Source organism: Sesamum indicum, linkage group LG12 (genome assembly GCF_026168435.1).
Source record: "Sesamum indicum cultivar Baizhima isolate 11 linkage group LG12, ASM2616843v1, whole genome shotgun sequence".
Classification (NCBI taxonomy): domain Eukaryota; kingdom Viridiplantae; phylum Streptophyta; class Magnoliopsida; order Lamiales; family Pedaliaceae; genus Sesamum; species Sesamum indicum.
This window is the reverse complement of record NC_142668.1, coordinates 15,288,404-15,309,861: the sequence shown is the minus strand read 5'-3', so window position 1 is coordinate 15,309,861 and position 21,458 is coordinate 15,288,404. Positions and strand designations below refer to the sequence as shown.

At 36.5% G+C, this 21,458-nt stretch overlaps 3 protein-coding genes across 7 annotated transcripts; all 3 read left to right on the top strand.

Moving 5' to 3' along the window:
* The first annotated feature begins 5,094 nt into the window (after positions 1-5,094).
* Positions 5,095-6,484, top strand: LOC105175303 (uncharacterized). Its single transcript, XM_011097706.3, has one exon. The coding sequence runs from the start codon at positions 5,230-5,232 to the stop codon at positions 6,229-6,231; it is 1,002 nt and encodes a 333-aa protein (XP_011096008.2). The 5' UTR covers positions 5,095-5,229; the 3' UTR covers positions 6,232-6,484.
* A 2,621-nt stretch (positions 6,485-9,105) lies between these two features.
* On the top strand, positions 9,106-16,769 carry LOC105175302 (P-loop containing nucleoside triphosphate hydrolases superfamily protein). The gene is made up of 14 exons (XM_088876219.1): positions 9,106-9,365; positions 10,072-10,211; positions 11,013-11,231; positions 11,443-11,573; positions 11,720-11,864; positions 12,026-12,285; positions 12,903-13,027; positions 13,432-13,475; positions 13,688-13,819; positions 13,914-13,991; positions 15,864-15,946; positions 16,036-16,158; positions 16,306-16,366; positions 16,448-16,769. Exons 1-14 carry the CDS (start codon positions 9,140-9,142, stop codon positions 16,601-16,603), a joined length of 1,923 nt encoding a protein of 640 aa, XP_088732345.1. The 5' UTR covers positions 9,106-9,139; the 3' UTR covers positions 16,604-16,769.
* Positions 16,770-16,914: 145 nt separating this feature from the next.
* Positions 16,915-21,458, top strand: LOC105175300 (plant UBX domain-containing protein 4). 5 transcript variants are annotated; one of them, XM_020698320.2, is made up of 7 exons: positions 16,915-17,689; positions 17,825-17,897; positions 18,153-18,309; positions 18,487-18,766; positions 18,924-19,019; positions 20,400-20,762; positions 20,996-21,458. In XM_020698320.2, the coding sequence occupies exons 3-7, from the start codon at positions 18,179-18,181 to the stop codon at positions 21,173-21,175; spliced, it is 1,050 nt and encodes a 349-aa protein (XP_020553979.2). In that variant the 5' UTR covers positions 16,915-17,689; positions 17,825-17,897; positions 18,153-18,178; the 3' UTR covers positions 21,176-21,458. The 5 variants fall into 5 exon arrangements, with proteins under 5 accessions (XP_020553979.2, XP_011096003.2, XP_088732347.1 ...); XM_011097701.3 differs by lacking the exon at positions 17,825-17,897; XM_088876221.1 differs by lacking the exon at positions 16,915-17,689 and having other exon boundaries at positions 17,698-18,094; positions 18,197-18,309.

Sequence of the window (21,458 nt, the reverse complement as noted above, 5' to 3'; positions counted from 1 at the left end):
TTTAATTATCTGGTATGTTTGATAGCCTCGCAGAATTAGAAAACTTCATTATATTTGAATTTAGTTGGGGAGGCGACTATTTCCCCAATCCCTGATCCATCGGCGGAGGTTCTTGATGAACTCAAGGAATTGGGGTGGAATTAGGGTGTCAATTGAGTGTTAATTTGGAATTTTGGATTACTGAATGGGTCTTTGTCAAAAGACAAACTTTGGCTGCCGGGGGAAGGAAATAAACTAGGGCGCGAGAAATACATCTAGAGGACTTTGGCCTCATATTTTCCAAAGTTTAGTGCAACTCAGAACCAATTCAAGATTGAACTATGAAATTTTATATACGTTGGGCACTTTTTTATAATATTTATTTTAAAAGTTAATAAAAGGTGGACACCTTTTTATAGTATTTATTATAATAGTTAATTAAAAGTGGACCCCTTTTATATAAATTGATAATATTTACATTAGATTAAGTACTCTAAACGCGAGAAAATGACATACAGCAAGACGGATACCTACATGTATAGGATCAAAAGAAGAAAACTGGAAATTTCCCTTTGAATCCCAAAAAGATTTGGCGGTGTTGCCTTTTGATTATTTTTTTCACTTCTGAAAGTGCTCTGGAAAATTGACTTCACATCAGAGATCCGACAACCATGTGCTCCTATTTTTGTTTTTTCTGTACCTTTTCCCAATAAAATTATAATATGATATATAGATGTACTAAAAGTAAAGGATCTTTCGAATCAAATGCATCTTTACCCTACTCATATTCCTTATCTGTATCAGACTACTATTACCATTCACCAACACGTCGTCCAGTCATGGAGAGTTCCATTCTTCCCCAGCACGTGCCACTCTGCAACTATACACGCGCCCACATAATTGGTATTTGCATAAGATACAATATTTTGTGAAAAAAAAATAAAAATTATATTCCTACGATAGTATATTACGTAGAATAAGAAAAACATAACATAGACTGAGATTCGTTAAAGTAAATTCTACTTATTGTAAATAACAATTGTGAAAATAGAAATAATTGCAATTTGTGACATCATGCTTCCTCGGGCGGCCGTATGCATGTGCAACTTCTTTCATCCATGAATAAGTGTTTGACCTGGCTAAGCCAGCTATTCATTGAAACCTAATTTATTGACTAGGAGTCGCGCATTACACTGAAATGACAATAATTGAGATACGGGAAAATATTCGCATTGCACAATGCACTTTTTGCATGTGAGCAGAAGAAATGCAGCCCCGAGATGAGCGAAAGGCAAACTGGATGCATAAAGAAGAATGCACATATTAAACTGGGTAGGTAGGTACACATCACATCGTAACCACCCAAACAAGCGCTTAGGAAACATAACAAAACTCATAAAGACAACCTGTAAGGAGGAGCACAAATTCCACTACACACATTTACCACCTAATTAATAAATTCCCACCCACACATACACACATTTGTGTAGGAAATTGACGCATATAAAAAGAAGAAAACCCATAAAAAATTTGGAGTTTGTGCAATTCGAGAGAGGGAGAGATGAGGTGAAACCCAATTACCCAGTATCAAGGGGCACCTAGAGTTCAAAATTCAAATTCAGAAAAGCTCTCAAACAAAATTAAAAACAAGAACAGTAAGCTCATAACTATGGGGTGGGGGGGCGTTCTCCATTTTGACAGGGTACGTAACTTGTAGTGGGGGTATATAGGGTGCATGATCTGCGGTCTTGGGTTAAAGTAGTTTGACGTTGACGGGTACTGAATCAATCTCTTGGAATTGGAAATAGACAGTTGAGAAGGGTTGGAGTTGGGACCATCCTACTTTCTCTGTCTGCCAACATACGCCATCCTATACTCCAGTACCTATGATGACGATGAGCACCAATCCTTTCCCACCACACCACATGTACCATGCACCCCCTTCTTTTGTAATTTAAAGGGAGAAGAAGTACTTTGAATTTCAAAAGAATAATACCCTGTAATAAGGCTTAAGATTCGATGAGAGGGATACTGTTGATCTATGCAAACAACTATGCATGCCAAAGTTCTAACTCCAATAAGATTTTGATTACACTTTAATCAATTATACGACAAGTATAATATATTTATTATACTGTAATTGGTATTGAATTTAAAGAGAGTGAAACATTACATAACAAATGTGTTATACTCACTATGTGATTAATTTAACTCAAATAAATATAATTTGAACAAAAATTTTCACCATACATAAATATCTAAGATGCATGAGGTTATGATCTGACCTAGTGAAATTGCCATTTTGGGTTAAATTCCAGAGAAACATTAATAGAAAGTTGGCCCTCAATTATATTATGCAAATCAGATGGATAGATGCTTTGGGAAAAAGGTATAGTCGAAAACGTAACCGGTTTGTAGTTATCTGAAAGGATTTTTGTGCTTTTGAATAAGACTGTAATTAAAACAATATTATCCAGTATTTTCATTGGAGACAGCCCAAGTCTGTTGGTAGGGATGATCATAACCTTTCCATACCTTTGTATATGTATTTATTAATTAATTTCAAATCTCTATAAAGTACTAATGGTATTATATAGTAGAAATCCTACTTCCTTCTGTCCCATCTGTTGGTGGGTAATATTCTCTTTGTTTTTCATTTTCATTTTCTTTTATTCCATTCTTCTTGCTCTCTAAAGCAATGGGGTCCGTAGGTCCTTCTTTCACATGGGATTAGTTGAGGATGTAATAGAACTAACCACCCCATCAATCATTATGGATATGTCCATAAAATGTATTTGATGTGGTTAAATGAATATTCGATCTATATGTGTTAATTCTCCTATAATTAGATTGTTATTTTTATTGACATTAGATAAGGTATAAAGATTTTTTCTACGAAAAATTTAATAATGTCTATATGAATTTATGTCAATCGTGAATCAGAAAATTAGTACATAACAATATTGCTAGATTGATAATTTATGGGTATAATCTCATATGAACAGTACAACCAAATATTTTACAACGATACATGTAGCATAGATCCGGATACCTTATGATGGATATATATAGTGTCATTCTTGTTTTTTTCTTTTTTTTTTTATATTAAAAAGTAACATAAAAAATATTTGGAGTTAAGAATCAAACATTCGACCCTCACGCGTGAGTGACATCATAGGACGGACTTTAGTGCTTAAACATTTGTGCAGTCATGTTTCAGCAAATTATTAAATAATTGAATCATATACATATATATATATATATATGTTCGTGTGCTTTGATCTGCATGAAGTGATTGATGGGTTTGCTTGAACCATAATCTTTTACTAATATTTATTATTGTATTAAAATATTAAATTTATCAAAGTGAAGATGCCACGTGGCACATGGTGGTTGCAATCAGGAAAAAGGAGGGACTGTTTGGGGTAGGGGCCAAAGAAGCATTAATGGGTTATCACTGTTTCTGACTGCACATGAAATGTGTGTATGTGTGTAATGTGTGTGGGGGTTTCGAAGTGTTATTAGCTTAGAAACAAACACACACTAACAACGACAAATATCACTCTCAAGTCTCAAACGCCAATTGGTTGGATCGTGTGGTGATCAGCCCACAGCCCACCAGAAGCTTCTCATCAAAAGTGTGATCAAACAAATCAACAGCACTCCCTCGTGGGCCCAATCAGGCTGCCCTCTTTGGACATTCTCGTTATCCTCATCCTATCACATACCCCTCAAGATCAGGACGTAACTTAATCGAGTTCGATTACGGTAACACCTACAATCAAATTGATAATTGTAATTATGATGTAATTGATCGCAATTATTTATAAAATTAAAGAAAAAATAGGAGTTGATATCAATAGATTTTAGTAATAATCAAATAGACGTTGTTGTTTTCTCCCACTCAATTATGAACCAACGATACTACTCCCAAATGCAAAAAAACACTTCCAAAGTAATTCAACCCGTCACTAATTTTCACACGAATCATTACATTAACGACTTCAATAATCTCATAATGTCTATCCTATGTACTTCATAGTATTTGGACGATAATTACCAACAAAATTTGACTAAACAGTAATATTATTGGAAACATGACTTGAGAATTGGCGTATGTGAGAAGTGTAAAAGGGAGAAAGGAAGTGAGGAGTTAGGGTACCAAAAATGGGGGTTATGATGTAAAAGTGTCATAAAGTTTGGGTTACTCTTTACCATCTCATCTCATCAAAAGCTGTAAAAAGTGTGTGCGTGAGAGAGAGAGAGAGAGAGAATCTACGTTTAGATTTACTCCACTGAATTGCCTTTTTCAATGGAAAAACAAAAAGGCAGTGCTCCACCTTAATCTTCGCTCAACGTCTTAGGATCATTCAACTTTTGCTTACTCCATCAGCTTTTACCTATTGCTAGCAAATAATAATAAGTTTTACTTATTTATAAATTTTAATTTCTAATTTATAGGACTGAAATTAAAATAAATAATACCTTACACAATTGAACACCAATGAATCACGTTATAAAATAATTCAAATATGACAAAAAGTTAACTTGATTCAAATCAAACAAAAAAAGAAAAATAATCTTTAACTGCAAGGGTGAATCTTTCTCCACTCAATTCAAAATATTGCATAGAAGTTGGTATCATTGTAGTACTAGGTGCGATGATCCTATATTTGCGTTTATTCTCGAAAGTACAAGTTGTGTATACGAAGAAGCTAATTTAGGATTATAATTACTTTCACAATCATTTTTTATTTAAATGTATTCATTAATATAAATTATTAACGCGATTGAATCAATCTTTCAATTTAAATATATTAAATGACAGTATAAATTACATATAATATATGCATATATGGTAATATAGGAGAATTGCACCTCGTGTATATCCCATGTGATTATTCTTATTAAAATCGGATCAATTAAATAACAAATTTAATATATTTATCATATGAAAAATATACTATATTTATTATATAATTAATTTGAATAGAAAAAGAGAAAAGAAAAAAAAGTGATGTGGATTAGAGTTTTGTAGGGTGTTGGTGGTGTACGTGAGGGCTTAAGTCTGAACCAATCTCATTTAAATGTCCCTTTCTCACCCTTTATTACTCAATGCTCATTCTCCAACTTTGTTTATTACTTGTAGGCCCCTTCCTTTTCTAACACTCTCTTTCTCCTCCTCTTTCCAAGGACCCAACAATTAAAACGAGAACCCGCACATACTGAGGAGCCCGAGTAGCAAAGCCAATGGCCGGCGAAGCAGCGGACCCCCTCCCTCAAATTCTCACTCCATGCGCCAGTGCAAGAAGAACAAGCGGTGATTCCAACTCCCCCGAATTTGAGTTTTGGATGGTTAGAAATCCTTCTTTTCCTCAGCCTAATCTCCTCTCCGCCGATGAGCTCTTCTCCGACGGCGTCCTCCTCCCCCTCCACCTGCTCCACCTCCCGGATGAGCCTCCCCCGCTTGACTCTGAGGCGTCCGTGTCGGATCGAGTCCCGGAACCCGAATCTTCGTCGACTAATGAATTGGCTGAATTGTCTGCAGTCAGTACCGCGTTGACTTCCTCGAAGCGTTGGACGGATATTTTCAAGAAAAATGACAAGAAAAGCCCACAGGCGTCTAATGCGGATGATCAGAGTGCAAAGGAGAAGGACAGTGGTGTTAAAGAGAGGAAGAGAGAGAAGAAGAATGGTGGTGTCGGTGCGGGTAATGGGGCGAGCGCGGCTGAGCTCAACATTAATATATGGCCTTTCTCAAGGAGTAGATCCGCCGGGAATGGCGGGACTCGGCCGCGATCGGCGGCGGTGGCGTCTCGGAAGGTGAGTAGCGCGCCGTGCTCCAGGAGCAACTCAGCGGGTGAGTCCAAGTCCAGGAAGTGGCCTAGTAGCCCTGGCAGAGCAGGAGTTCACTTGGGAAGGAGCAGTCCTGTATGGCAAGTACGCCGCGGCGGCGGGCGGACCTCAGAGTCCATTCTGAAAAGAGCTGAAAAGGGTGTCAAGAAGGACGGAAATGAGGGTCGTCGGAAAGCACCCGTCTCTGCTGCCGCCGGCGCTCCTAAGGCTAGGGTCTTGAGTTTGAAAGTTCCCATGTGTATTGGCTACCGGCAACATCTGAGCTGTAGAAGTGATCAAACAAGTGCCGGAGGCGTTGCCGCCGGCAGCCAGAACGACGGAGACGTCTCCGGTGAAGGAGTACGTGGAAGTAATTTATTCAACATCAGGAACCTCTTTACCAAGAAAGTGTACTAATCACTCCTAAACCACTATAGTTATTTTTAATTTTCATCTATCTAATTAGTAATTAATTACCACCCCTCCCACCAAAAAAAAAAGACATTATGTACCCCTATGTAATTAACCCATATCCAAAAAAAATTGATGGAGAGGTAACTTTCTGAAAGGCTATTTCTGTAATTTAAAGGCTGCTGGTCGTGTACATCATATTTTTGTATCTTATATAATTCTGGGGTTTGAGCATCAAAAATTTGAAAAGGAATATTAATATGGTGTTATTATATTAAATGAATGAAATAGGTATTATTGTGAAGTGTATAGGAGTGTTAGAAGAAGGTGGAGTTAATAATGGCTGGTAGCAGACGAGACGCAGAAGCAGAAGCATCAAAATGTCCGATGACAGTTTGTGGCAGTGGCAGGAAAGCCGCACAATTCACATGACTACGCATGTTGTGCTGCCCCCCACTCCCCTCCCTCTTCCTTCATTTCTCATCAGTGACACACTCTATATTGGGGCATGTTGATGTGTTGGAACTTGAAAAATACATTTCCTTTACTAATTTATTTTATTTAAAAGATAGACATAATGTTTGGATTCGTTTTCTGAGTGTTTTGTTGTGTTTTGTGGAAATAGAGAGAGAAAAACAAAGATAAATAAGTGTGTGTTAGAGATAGTATGTATGTTTGGATTTGTTTTTGGAGATAATTTAAAATAAGTATTATATATTTAATGTTGTGTTTTGGGAAACAAAAATTACTATTCATTGCCACATCATGTCTTTTGAGATAATTTAAAATAAATATTATATGTTTAATGTTGTATTTTGGGAGACAAAAATTACTATTCATTGTCAAATCATGCCTTTTTTATATATATTTATGTATATATGTGTGTATATATATGTATGTTTTTTTATGCTAAAATAGTTAAAAACACCTAAATAAGGTGTTTTTGAATGATGGCAAACATTGGGTATGTTTTGACTTGTCTCAGAAATAAGTTGGAAATGAAAACAAACACAGTGAGAGGAATTTGTAATAAAATACAACACTATCTTTGGTTTCATTTTCAGACAATTTTTGAGGCAAGACAAAATACACTTAATGTTTGTTTCTTTATTTTTACACCTTGTTTGTGTGTTTTATTATTTTTGAATTTTTTATATATAATATATATACACTTATATATATAAATATAATATAAAAAATATGATTTGACTATGAATAGTAATTTTTGTTTCCAAAAAATACAATATTAAACATACAATATCTATATATACACATTTATATATAAAAAATATATAAAAGATATATGATTTGATGATAACTTTTGTCTCCCAAATCCCAACAACAAACATATGCCATTTATTTTAAAATATTTTAAATTATGTCTAAAAACAAATCCAAACATACACTCTGTCTCCAACATACACTTATTTACCTCTATTTTTCTCTCTCTGTCTTCAAAACACTCAAAAAATAAAATATAAGACAAGTTTTGCTTTTAGTATATTTGTTTAATACTGCCATCGGCACACTCCATGCTGAGAGCATATTCATGTGTTGAGTTCAAAAAATACATCTTTAATGCTATTATTTTTTGCTTTACAGACTTTATCATTTTATTTTATCTAAAATAAGTAAATATATATATATAGAGAGAGAGGAGATTTTGTAAGAAAGAGAAAAAATATTTTTCTAAAATTTATTAATTCATACTATGCTGGGCATGTTAATGATGAGAGTTTGAAAAATTCATGATTTATGGGGTGTGTTTGTAAAAGTTGAAGACTAGTTTGAAATAGATGGTGGAAAGTCAACTTTTTGATATAAATTCAAAAGAAAGTAAGGTAATCCTAGGCCGAAAATAGCGGAGGTTGTCAGCAGACATTCTTGAGCGTTAAGCGTGTTTGCGACTTCCCCATTCATTCAAATCTCGTACCCAAACTCAAAACATAAAAAACAAGTTTGAAGAATACTACACTCTATTTTTTAATCTCTGGGCTTCATTTTGATTTTGGGCGGCGTTTGGGTGTGCTATACTTCGGACCTGTTCCGGTTCGATTCTGCTATTTTGACCCAATGTTTTGATTGATTACTGATCCAGAATCCAATTCCTTTACGGGCCCAAAATCCGGTATTGTTTCTATTCATTTTAACACGTTTTCTAGTTGTAATTACACACATTTTTATTTAATAATTTATTACATGCAGGTAGGGATGACGTGTCATAACGGCTAATATAAGAGACGGCATTTTTCTCTCACAAATTGTGGTTATGACACCACGATACCAATTTATTGTTATATCATAATACCCCTAAGTTGTTGGTATATATATATATATATATTATTCATAATATATTATAAAATATAAAATATTATTTAGTATATGCTCGCAAGACGGCATGCCGTGATGACTAGTATATTATATATTAAAAAAAATATCTTTTTAGCGTTTTTTTCTTTGTTGGTCTGTTATTTTTACTTTTGTTTTAAATTTTATTTATGTATTTTATTTTCCCAATTCGCATTTTAAGTAACTAATTCTCCTTCGCTTATGATTCCACTCATTCATATATTTTTTTTATATATGGTATTTTTTCAATTCATTTATTTTATTTTATTCAATTATATTTTGATAATAAATTATCAACCTAACAAAAAAATTATTTTAATTACACACGTATCGAATATACGTTTTCAATTAATAGAATAATTATTATTTGTAATATATTGCATATACGAAAAAAGATACTTTTATAAATAAATTTGAATATTAAAAAATTGGTGCGACCAAAGTTTTAATTTTTTGGTTAAATGATAAAAGTAGAGATAGTAATAATTAATTATTCCCACCGACTTGGTATTACATACAAACAAGACCGTTTTGGGGTTGGCAAGTTAACGTTACAATTTGTAGGATGTCCAGGCTCCAGAATTTGGAAAAGAGTATCCGAAGAGTGAACCCAGCTTCCTACCGTCATTCTTGCGCGCCACGAAATTCTTCCCCCGTGAGGACGGCAGCCGCCATGCCGTCGATTTGGCGTCTCGCCCGAGCTCTCCGGTCATGCCGTACGATCGCCTCCGCCCAAACCCTAAACCCTCGTCCTTCCCTCTCTCCATCTCCTCGCCTCCCTCTGTACAATCGTACGCTACCTACGCTTCTGTTTATTCTACGTTAATCTCGTACATTCTGTTATCCAGTCGGTGATTTACTGGTGTTCGGTTTATTTGCTTTCGTTGTTTTTGCATTAAAGGGGAAAAATATTCACTCCTTTTTTTGTTAAGACGTCAATTGTATGATTCTTAAATTGTTTGTCCAGTAGACCACCCTTTTCACTTCAAGATTCCCGTTGCTGGATTGGAAACAGTGTTTTTGACTGAAAAATTAACCTTAATGCCTTCTTTTTCAAATCTTATATGAGTATAGAATTAGTTTCTGAGTGGACGATTTATAAAAAGAATTTTTGTATGGTGACTTCTTCTTTCGAAACTGTTGTCTGTTTGTTTTTTAATTATTTTTGGGTAAGCTGTTTGAGTTGTCGTCCGTGGGGATTTTTAAGGCACTGCGAGCTATTGTGCTTGATCTCCATTTTTTTAATCCAAGACGTTGCTTGGGATTTTTTACTAAGTTTTTTACATTAGACAAGTCCAGGTGCTGCCCTGTGTTTTGTGATGATTGTTTGATGAAGTCTTTTCACTTTGTGAGAAGTTATTGTTCGATTAATTTTGTAAATTCCCCTGTTGCCATTCTTCCTGGTTCTTAATTTCTGTTTTAGTTTTTCCTGTTTCACCCAATGAAATGTGTCCATTATTATTATGCACAATAGTGCTTAAGATATACAATGTTCAGGGAGATGTGAATGGGACAAACAGACTTATGGTTCAGAAGGTCCAAGACCAAAAGGGCTGCACGAACTTCCTTTTCACATAGCTTTAGCTGGATTGCTTGGATTTGGACTTGTAGATGTCGCGTTTGCTGATAGTAACGAGGTCAGGCTGCTCTTTTTGTATCTTGGTTCTGAAAAATAAAAGAAAAATGTAAATAGAGAAAGACTATGTGGAAATATTTATCTTAAAATTGAAGGTGGAGACCAAAGCCGAGACACTTTTATTTACCTGAGATTGGTTACTTACCAATCTGATGTCAAACCCTGGAAGGGGCTCGTCATTCTGCATTTCTTTCTTTCTGCTCTATTACCGGCCACCTCTAGCAGCTACTGCAAATTGATGTCAGGTGTGGCTGGTGATTCAGTCCTTGAAAATTTTTTCCCACGTTACTCCTTTTGTATGATTAATCCTCCACATTTTCCATTTGCAGTAGGAGAATGATTTCCTAATATCTTCTAGTTAACTTCCCTGAAACCTTTTTCTTGGATTTCACAGTTCTTTTGGTCTACCCCTTTTAGTAGAGTCGAGTTCCAGCATCCTTCACCCTTTTACTTTAGTTGCCTCTCTTTCTGCTGGCTGCCTCTTTTTCTTGTTTGTGGACGAGGCTTTTCCTTCTTCTGTGAGTTCAATGGTGTCTCTGCTGTCCCTTGATTTTGATACCATAAACACAACGGAAAACCTTAACTCTTTAGAAAAGCGCAAGACAGAACTACAGTTGCAAGGAATTTATGAAATGCCATCATTATTGGGTCATGAAAACTCTCCCCCTCCACATGCATACACATGCCCCCACCAAAGAAAAAAGGGAAGGTACTCATGAACAGATAACACGCGCATACAATAAAGTATCTACTTGGACGCTTAGTTCCTCTTGATCTTATATTGCACAAAATGTACTTGTAGGCAGCGGCTAAAACTCCGTCTCCGCCGGAATCTGCTAAGACTCCTCTGCCACCTGAATCTGCAAAAACTCCTCCGCAGGAATCTCCTGCAGCTTCAAGCCATCATAACCTTGAAGAGATTGCAAGGAGGGAAAAATCTCGATTAGAAGAGTTGCTTAAGAGCAAAGGAGGTCGATCTGGTTCTTATCCTCGTTTTACTGTTTCCATTAAGGGACAAAAGGTTGGTTGGTTCTCTATATTATACTTGGTGCATCTGACCTTTCCTGTTCTCTGTTAGCTGAATGTTCATATTGTAATGGAGATATCACTGTTTTGGTTTACTTTGGTGATCTATCTAATGTATGCATCTTGAATAACTATCTTTTATTGATCGATGTGATTTTTATTTTAAGGGGTGAGTGAGTTTTGGCCTAACGCATGCTTATTGGCAGGTGACTATCAAGTTCCAAGTTCCTCCATCCTGTGAAATTCCACTTCTGATTACAAACCTAGTTTCACGTCTTGGAGTCAAGGCTGAAGACAATGGTATTGGATCCGACATGACATTGCGGGCTTGGGACAGGTTTTTGAGTGCTGTGTTTTGTGGCTGCCATTTTATTTGTTCTTTCCGTTGCGGCAACTAAGTACTTGCATTTTGTTCTCTATTTTTTACTACATGGTCTTTAGGTTCTATTGCTTGAGAATAACTATAGTTAGCTCTGTTGGCAGTGGGGTTGCTTGGCAGCTAACACTCCGTCGACCAAAAACTCTAAAAGACATGAGTGGGAGTGAAGTTCAATCGAAGGATAAAAATGCAGATGATGGAGACTTTTGCATTCTCATGTTTCGTCCACTCATTAGCTCCGACAAAGCTGTCAGTTCTTGTAACTGTATAATCTATTCATTGTCCATCATAAGTCTTCATCCTGGAGTATATTGTCAACTTTGTTCTGCTAGCTATAATTTCTTTATCATACATCTATCAGAACTGAGGTTTCAGGAGCGACAGGTTGCTTACTGCTTACCTATATGCAGGAAATCGAGTTCATGAAGCAAGGGAGTTATACTTTTGAGGAGCTTGATGCCTTGGCATCTATCTTACAGTTAGCTGGACAACCAAGAAACTTAGAGTTAAGGCCGAGGGGAGATGCTGCACGAGTTCCCACAATTGACAAAACAATCACTAGTCTGGAGGGGATGGGAGTCAAAATTTATGGACTCAAAGAACCCAATTTAGAACAGCCAAAAGCGGATATATCCTGGGATAATATTGCTGGCTACGATAATCAAAAGCGGTACTTGGAATACATGGACCATAGCTTCTCAATTCTATGATTCTTGTTTGGTGCTTTAATGGACAGTGGGAAAGTTTAACTTACTAAGTTCCAAAACAAGTTCTCTTGTTGGATAACGAATAACATGCTTTCTGAATACAACATTGATCATCGCCGGAATAGAAATTGAGTCTTGGGTTTGTCAGATACATAGATTATTACGGAAGTTCTTGCTTTCATTTATTTTGATGTTTACCTAACACCTCATCCTGTAGTGGCCAACTCCCTTCATGGCAGGAAGTGAGTGGAGATTTCTTGTGGCAAATGCATGTTGGGGAAGTTGAGTTGCCCTACTGATTGTTTGAAAGAATATTTTAGGCTTTTTAGAAACATCACTTGTTTAAATTTTCTTAAGCTTCTTCTGTTCCTCACACTGTGCAGCAAATGTGAACTGTGTGACATCCAAGTTACTTTGGCCATACTGATAAGATGTCATATAGTTTTTTGGCTATTCTGATATCTGTAAGCACTTCGGCATGGGAGTTCCATCATTTTCTATTTGCTTCAATTTCCTTGTCTGGCAGATATGATAATAGTTTTTGATTAATTCTTTTATGAAATTGTTCTCAATCGTGTAGGGAAATAGAAGATACAATATTACTTGCTCTAAAGAGTCCTGAAGTATATGATGATATTGCTCGTGGTACTAGATGCAAGTTTGAGACAAACAGACCACGTGCCGTGCTTTTTGAAGGCCCACCAGGTTTGAACACTTAACTTGATTATTAATAGAAGATTCACTTTACAAATGCTTATATTTGAAGAAGGGCCCGTGTCTTTGAAAATTCACATTCATTGAAGACAATTTTTATCTTCCAAAATGATCATCCCTAGATGCATCTGATGTTACCAGGAATTTTTTCCCATACGAGTGAGGTAAAACCATTTTAGTTACTTTTTTAGACATTGAGTTATGCAAGGAGAGTTTCCATTGAACACATAGAGACCGCCCTTTTGGGGTTAATTATTAGCCACGTGCTCTATGTGTGTGTTTATCTCCAGGTAGCAAATGCATGTAGAATAAGCAATGAATGTTGAGGTAAGCTTTTTGGGTTTAGCATTACCAAACAACCAGAGGTAGTGCTTACATATTGACTTTGATTTCAGGTACAGGGAAAACATCTTGTGCTCGCGTAATTGCTAATCAAGCGGTAAATCAACTTCTACGCCCTGAAGCTTCAGTAACTAAATCTTTTACAAATTCATCGTTTGCATAGTGTCTTAGTATTCTTGTTCGTGACATAATCTTTTTAAGTACGAGCAGCTGATTAACATATTATTTATGACATTTTTCTGCATCCTATGATCATATTTCCATTGTATCCGCACTTGCGCTTGGATCAGAATTTATCTTCCTTGGCAGGGTATCCCGTTGTTGTACGTGCCATTGGAGATTATCATGTCTAAATATTATGGTGAGAGTGAGCGCTTGTTGGGAAAAGTTTTTTCACTTGCTAATGAAATCCCTGATGGTGCCATCATTTTCCTAGATGAGGTAATCTACAACAGATGGGGTTTATGTATATTATTCGAAACGTGATCTCTTAATGCTAGTGAATCCATCAATCATTGTTCTGGGACTTTTGCAGGTTGATTCTGTTGCTACTGCTCGTGATAGTGAAACACATGAAGCTACACGGAGACTTTTATCTGTGTTGTTACGACAGGTACTGAAGTGTCTACTATCTTATAACTAGGAAAGAAAATCTAATTATAAGCTATGCCTTGCTGCAGTAGTTGTTCCTGCAGACTAGTTATGGTATTATTGAATAGAGCAACTCTTTGCCTTGTTCATTGTCTTTATCACTCTTTCTCTTAGTGATGGCCACGGGGCGGGCCTGGGGTGGATTTGTCTGGACCCGAGACCCGGTAAAGATTACCCCATCCCTGCCCAGCTTTGCTTTTTAATATAAAAGAACTAAAGAAGTTTAATAAGTAATATCATTTTAGATGTAGATAATTTAACATAGTTTTGGACATACCCCCCCCCCCCCCCAGATCCGCCAAAAACCGTACCAAACCCGCCCCGGTCCTGGCTGCCTCGGCCTCTTTGCCATCTCTACTTTCTCCCCCCTGTGTGTTGGTCCTGACATGCAATGGGGCTTGTGAAGGGGTGCAAGATGAGCCGAGCCACTCGGGAGCTTCACAAGAGCTCGAGCTCCTTCATGAACCGATCTCAAGCCCGGATATTTGTGTTCGAAAGCTCGTGAGCCAGCTCGCGAGCTTTTCTCTATTTTTTAATTTTTTTTTTGATATTATTTTGTATTTTCAAGTTTTTATATATTTAACTACATAATTAATATTATATCAAATTCATATTCAAACTTCATCTTATATTAGAATTATATTTTATCAAATATCTCAAATTTTGGTTTTAGATAATAATAAAATATGTTATTTGTATTTATATTATCAAATATCTATCTAAAAGTAAGTTTAATCAACAATTTAGTTTTTGATAACTTTGTTCTGTAAATAATTATTCAATATAATGCATATAAATTTTATTGTCATATTTTAATATCAATTTGTGCCTCTTGTATTTTTATAAATTTACAAGTTCAGAGAATTAACTTATTATGTTTTATATTTATTTATGAGTAAATATTTATACCAAGATACACTATATGTAATATTTCTATCTTACTGCTTGTAAACTTATGTTGAAATTTGATGATTTCCATGAATTAATCTAATGATAATAAAAAGGATGATGATAAAACAAATTTACTTATTTTTATTGGTATTGCATTATATATACATATAGACATATATATATATAATGAGATCAATCACTACTTAGTTTAAACTCTTCTTTTAGAATTGAAAGATATAAAATTTAAATTTCCATCATCATATTTTAAAAATGTATTCTCATGACCATTCACTTTAATTTTACTTTTAAGAAACAGCTTATATTTATCTAAATTTATTAAAAATGATATATTATACAATTCAATTTGCTAAAAAAAAATGTTATGGACAAATATATTTTTAAAATCGCATACTTTAAGTATTATTGGATTCTTTTAAGAATTTATTAATATTTTTCAATTTGGTGTATATATATATAACTATACAAAATTAAGTATAAGTATTTAGATAATTTGGTGTATATTTTCTATTTTAGTTTTACTATATGTTACTATTATACTAATATTAAATATAAAATAAAAATATTATGAAGACATACTCATAACATTAGATTAAAATATTGTAACATATATTTTTAACACTTTTTATTATTAATAATTAATATTATATATTACTAATAATATATTCTTACTAAAAATGCTTAAAAAAAATATTTGAGCCATGGGCTTAAGCCTCAAGCTCGAGCTTGACTCAATGAGCAACAAGCTCGAGCTCGAGCACCTTGTGTGTTGAGCTCGGGCTTGAAATTTTGGTCGAGCTCGGCTCATTTGCACCCCTAGGTTTGCGTGTGTAGCATAATCAACATGGAGACCGAATTAATTAAACCGGTTATGTTCAGAAGTTAAGTATGTTGTCATATCATGAAATATTTGCACATCTTGCAGATTGATGGATTTGAGCAGGAGATGAAAGTAGTGGTTATTGCTGCAACCAATAGAAAACAGGATCTTGATCCTGCTCTGCTTAGGTAATCAAATTTGCTTCATGTTGTGTGCTTGAGACCTACCCCTTTAATCTCTTACAGATTTCTCTAACCTACTATTTATGTCATTTCAGTCGATTTGATTCGATGATCACTTTTGGCCTACCTGATCAGCAGACTCGTGAAGCAATAGTGGCTCAGTATGCAAAGCACTTGACTAAATCTGAAGTGGCTGAACTTGCCGGTGCTACTGAAGAGTAAGTTTGGGAGATCCTACTAACCCAATGCAACCGATTGAATGATAACCCTTAATGTTACGTTATACGGGTATCTACTTCCATTGGAAGCTATAAGAAGTTATGTCATCTATATGTGGACTTGTGATAAATTTGATGGTCATGCAGAATGTCGGGCCGTGACATAAGAGACGTGTGCCAACAAGCGGAGAGGCATTGGGCATCAAAGGTATCATGAAATCAGAAAATTGTGGTTGCACTTGTAATCTATGTGTTCAACAAACAACTAATTCATCTGTCTAAACGATAGATCATTCGGGGTCAAGCACAGAGAATGGAAGATCAGAGCTCGCTTCCTCCTCTCAGCGAATACACTGAAAGTGCTCTGAAACGTCGAAGTGCTATTCTTAGTATTTCAAATCAGATCCGAGACCCTAACCATGTTACAAAGTTTAATTTCCTGTAAAGGCTTCCCATACACTATTTAAGGTAGTCAAAAGATTTGCATACAAACATAAATGTGTACATATTCAATGTAATTGGAACATCCACTGGAGATGCTCGATGAGCACGCTCTTCCTGGGTGCTGTACTCATTATATATTTAGCATGCAAGGATAGAATTTGGACCAACTGTGTCCAGAGTGAGTCCTTTTCTAAAGCAACCTAACCTTTCATATCATAGTTAAAATGTTTGTTTGGAGAAAAACTGAAGACTTCTGGAGCCTGTTACCAGCTTCCTGTTAAGGCAGATTGATGGTTGAAGATAGTTCCGGTTAGTCAACTCTACTAACTCTTCCATCTCTTGGTTTTATTGAGGAAGGCTGCTATGTTTAACCAGCATACATAGGTCTCAGAAGTGCTTGTTAACTTTTCCTCTTCTTGCTGGAGTTATTCTGATGAACAAATGAAGCAATCTGTGCCTGTGTCTGCAACATCATCCGAGTGATCTCATCTTCCAGTTCCGCTTGCCGCTTCAGGGCTTCCAGCCGGTAAGTCTCCCTCTTCTTCATCATTTCCAGTTCAGCTAGCTCTGTCCTCAGCACGGTGTTGGCAATTACTTGGAGGCTTGCAGCCAGACCCGCAGCTTGGCCTGGCTCTGGGTAGCTGGATTCAGAGCTTTGTCCGGTTTCAGAGTTTTCATCCGTGGATTCTGTTATTTCTGGTGTTTCTTCATCAGGAGGGGTTGCGGGCAAGAATTGGCCGTCGAAGGTGTATTTTAGTGGATTGCTATATTTCCTTTCTCCGGGCTGATTTTGACGGGTCGGGTATTCCATGTGGTATAAAAGCATAAGGGCCAGAAAGCCTGAAGAATTGATGCGCAGAGATGATAAAAAGGACGATGTGTGAAGGTGGTGACATTGGATGCTGCACTTTAAACCCCGTAAAAACAGGATGTGTGCTCTTCAATTGCGCTTTCCACCCTAAAAATAGTGGTTTTGGCATTTTCCACCCCCCAAAATGCAAATTTACACATCACGCCACGGAAATAAAAAATGTTGACCAATTGCACCCCAGCCCACTTTCCAACCGGATTGATACACTGAAAGAAGGTAACCAAAAGAGTATATTGATTTTCATTCGGCATTTGAGGGCAAAGGGATTATTAATCAAAATGACAGGGGTGAAGAAAGCTTATAAACCATTAAGTTTACCAAGTTTAATTCATTTTTCTGTTGTTTTACCAGAGCTGAAGAACTGCTGATAGATTGAGTTCTAAAATAGCGTGGATTGAATTAAGAGGACTTATTATCTATAAATGTAAGAAATTATGGATCAGTTATAGTTCTTGTTATGGTACAAAATTAGTCACTGTTTTGGCCGAGCGAATTGGTATGTTTTCAAGGAAACAATTTATTTTGAGTAGTAGTAAGTTCATATGAATATGCGGAGAACCTGTAAATTGGGACCAGATTTTCCAGACAGCTAAAGCTTAGATAGTAATCGAATCATATTCGGTATTCTTCTTCCTTTTTCTTGTTTTTTTTTTCTTTGAAATTCGTACACTACCCACAGACCAAAATTGACTGGGAATTGGAAAAATGTCTTCGCTCGACAAGAATAAACCCTCCACCAGCCGGATCAGAGGCATCCGAACTCTTTCCGACCTCAACCGCCGTTCCGTCCACGATTCTGATGTACCCCAGGAGAACTATACCGGCGGCGAGAAAAGGTACCTGTCATTACTGCTACAAACAACTTCTTAAATTTATTTGATTGCATGAAATTTAGTCAAGTTCAATACCGATGGACTCCTTACCATATTTCTCCTCTTGTTACGAGTGTGTATCTGATAGGTATAATGATGGCTGATTTGTTACCTGACTATCTATTAATGTGATACTTTCAGCGGTATGCTTGTCCAAGATCCATCCGAGGGAGATGATGTTGATGCAATTTTTGATCAAGCTCGACAGTTGGGTGCTGTGCAAGGGCCCTTGGAAGATATTCGGCCATCTTCAGGCTCAAAAGGCTTTACTGGGAGAGGAAGATTGCTCACTGGTGAACCTGTACCCAATCAGCAGCCTGAGTCAGTTGTACACAACATTGTTTTCTGGAGAAATGGTTTCACTGTCAATGATGGCCCTTTGAGGAGGCTGGATGATCCGGGAAATGCTCCATTCCTTGAGGTAACAGGCAATTGAAATACAAGTTGAAAACAAGGTTAGAGTAGGAGGATTCAACTGAATTTTAGATGATTGTTGTGCTGAGGGTGCTCATGGGAGATGTATACGCCCTGGTTTGTGGTTTATTTGTTTGTGCTTTATTAATAATATCTTGTTACAGAGCATCAGAAAATCTGAGTGTCCTAAAGAGCTTGAACCTGCAGACAGGAGATCCTCTGTTCATGTCAATCTCATAAGGAGGGAAGAAAACTGCCCCGTAAGTGCTTATAAATTCATCTTTAAGTTTCTTCAGCCCTCCTTCCGTTCTTTTGGTATGAGTACGTTTTTCTATCTACAAGATTACTTACATTCAGGCTGCTTTAACTAGTTGCCTTATGACAATATATTTTGTCAAAGTTTACAAGTAAAAAAAAATAAGGATTCGGATTTGAAAGATTGAAAAACCTGAAGTAAGCCTTCCTTTGGCCTATTTTGGCAGAAAATTTTAAAATGGGAAGAGAAAGTATGCAATGATTGGAAAGCCTGACTACAGATTCTACCTGTTTTGATTGTCAGACACCCTGTGTTTAACTACCCTACCTTGATAGAGGTTGAAAATTCCATTGGTGATTGTTTTTATTTAATTAATGCTGTTTTATCCTTGGAAAGCTCTTGAATATGCCCAAAGGTTTAATAGGGAATGCTCTGCTGATACCTTTTAAAGGTTTGTTTACACGGGGGCACCAGTCTTATTTACTCAATATTCACCTCTAAACTTAAGGCTTCCCAGGTTTAGCACTTCTTCACATGTAATAATATGGCATTTTCAATTTGGTAAAACTTCAGTTTGAAGATTAAGTACACTGTTGACGAGCTGCATTTCCATGACATGGTTTTGTCAAAGATGACTGATTGATTTCCCCTTGTGGAATTTACTCTGGGTATGAACTCAAAAGCCAAATTTCACTCTAGCTCTGGGAGTTCAGAAAGTGCTCTTTAAGAATTGAATGTCCCATTTCCATGGCTTGGTCTTGCTCCTCTCCACTCTGGGATGGATGCAATTCCAGCCAATTCTTACTTCAGCAAGCTGTAAGATCGTCTCTGTTAACAATTGGGAATATTGGGTGGATCAGGAAAGTAGCTGTAATTGAAACCTTAATGTGGAAGTGACTGTTTAATTATTAGGGGAACTTCTAATACATTTGTGCTTGTGGGTGTTTATTGACCTTGTCCTATGGGGGAATCAGGTTCATAAGTTTCTCATTTTTGTAGTTCAAGTTGGAGCGCTGTTGTAAAGCAATTACTTAAAGCTCCCTGATGAATACCTCATACCTGTACCTTGTTATTTAGGAATATCTTCTCTGCGCAGGATATCCTGCCCATGCTTAGTGAAATTAGAAATTTGGAATCTATATGGAAATGGAAAGGAAAGTTGTAGATGCAAGTGAAATGATTTTATTTGTATTATAACAATTAATCATAAATTGGGTTAAATGCAATCCATAAGCTTGAAATGAGTGCATAAATAAGTTGTTAAATTTCCATGCCCTTTTTCAATCCATAAGCTTGAAATAAGCGCATAAATATTTGCCATTGTGGGCACATGAAAGTAGGCCATAAAAAATGCTTACACTATTTTATTTTTGGCCGAGAGCAGGAACCAGAGATACGCCATGTTCCATTTCAAGGAGTAGGCAGAACTCTTGGGGGTAGCTCCGCAACTGAATCAGGTCCTGAGACAACCATTGCTGCTCCCACCAACAGTGCTCCATCTCCTTCTACGAGCCTTGTGGTGGATGCATCACTGCCATCCACTACGATTCAGCTTAGGATGGCCGATGGAACCCCCATGGTTGCACACTTCAACCACCACCATACGATAGCTGATATCCGCTCCTTCATTGATGCATCTAGGCCTGGGGGATCTACATCATATCAATTGCAGTCTGTGGGATTTCCTCCCAAGGTCCTTAGTGATCTCACTCAGACAGTTCAGCAAGCTGGGCTGTTGAATTCAGTGGTAATTCAGAAACTATAAGCAGCCACACAAATTTCTACTAACTGTAGTGATGGACAATATCATTATGTCTTTCTGCTTCAGACAAGTATTCGCAGAAGAAAATATAATTATATACTGAAGCTAAATGAACAGAAGATGCTGTAAGAGATTATTTCTAGTTGGTTACTCACTCTGCTGATTGTCCGCCTATGTTCTGTTATTTGTTTGTGATGCTGGCGTTTGTATGTTGCTAGCTGCTGGAAGTCTTGTGCTCCGGAAGGCAATGGACCATTCATGAATGGGTTGATTCAAAGTTGATCTTACTGAAAACCTGGCATTCGGTCTTAAGCGCGGTGAGTTGTATTGGTTCTAACTTCTATGGAGGGCAATGGACATGGAAATTGATATATCAGAATCCATGCGGCACCCAATAATTACCAGGAAATTCTACAAATAGATTGGTGCAAGAAGAGGATGAAAACCTGGAAGCCTAACTAGACAGTGTTTGACAAACTTATGTATCAATTACTTAATTTCATTCATCACCCTAACTAGACAGTGTTTGACAAAAAAGTTACATTTGTTGTACACTTTTTAGCATAAGCTAGGTTTATTAATTATTGTAATAAATTCAAGAAACCTGTATGGTTTTATAGTGTTATAAGCAGTTACACAATTTAAGCAATAACAAGGCCAAAAGTTTAAAGGAAGAAAGAA

Coding starts and splice junctions, on each gene's coding strand:
- LOC105175303 (XM_011097706.3), top strand. CDS start 5,230: ATGGCCGGCGAAGCAGCGGACCCCCTCCCTCAAATTCTCACTCCATGC.
- LOC105175302 (XM_088876219.1), top strand. CDS start 9,140: ATGTCCAGGCTCCAGAATTTGGAAAAGAGTATCCGAAGAGTGAACCCA. Junction 11,574..11,719: donor ACATTGCGGGCTTGGGACAG/GTTTTTGAGTGC, acceptor CTCTGTTGGCAG/TGGGGTTGCTTGGCAGCTAA. Junction 13,476..13,687: donor GCGTAATTGCTAATCAAGCG/GTAAATCAACTT, acceptor CTTCCTTGGCAG/GGTATCCCGTTGTTGTACGT.
- LOC105175300 (XM_011097701.3), top strand. CDS start 18,179: ATGTCTTCGCTCGACAAGAATAAACCCTCCACCAGCCGGATCAGAGGC. Junction 18,310..18,486: donor TATACCGGCGGCGAGAAAAG/GTACCTGTCATT, acceptor TGATACTTTCAG/CGGTATGCTTGTCCAAGATC. Junction 20,763..20,995: donor CTGGGCTGTTGAATTCAGTG/GTAATTCAGAAA, acceptor GTATGTTGCTAG/CTGCTGGAAGTCTTGTGCTC.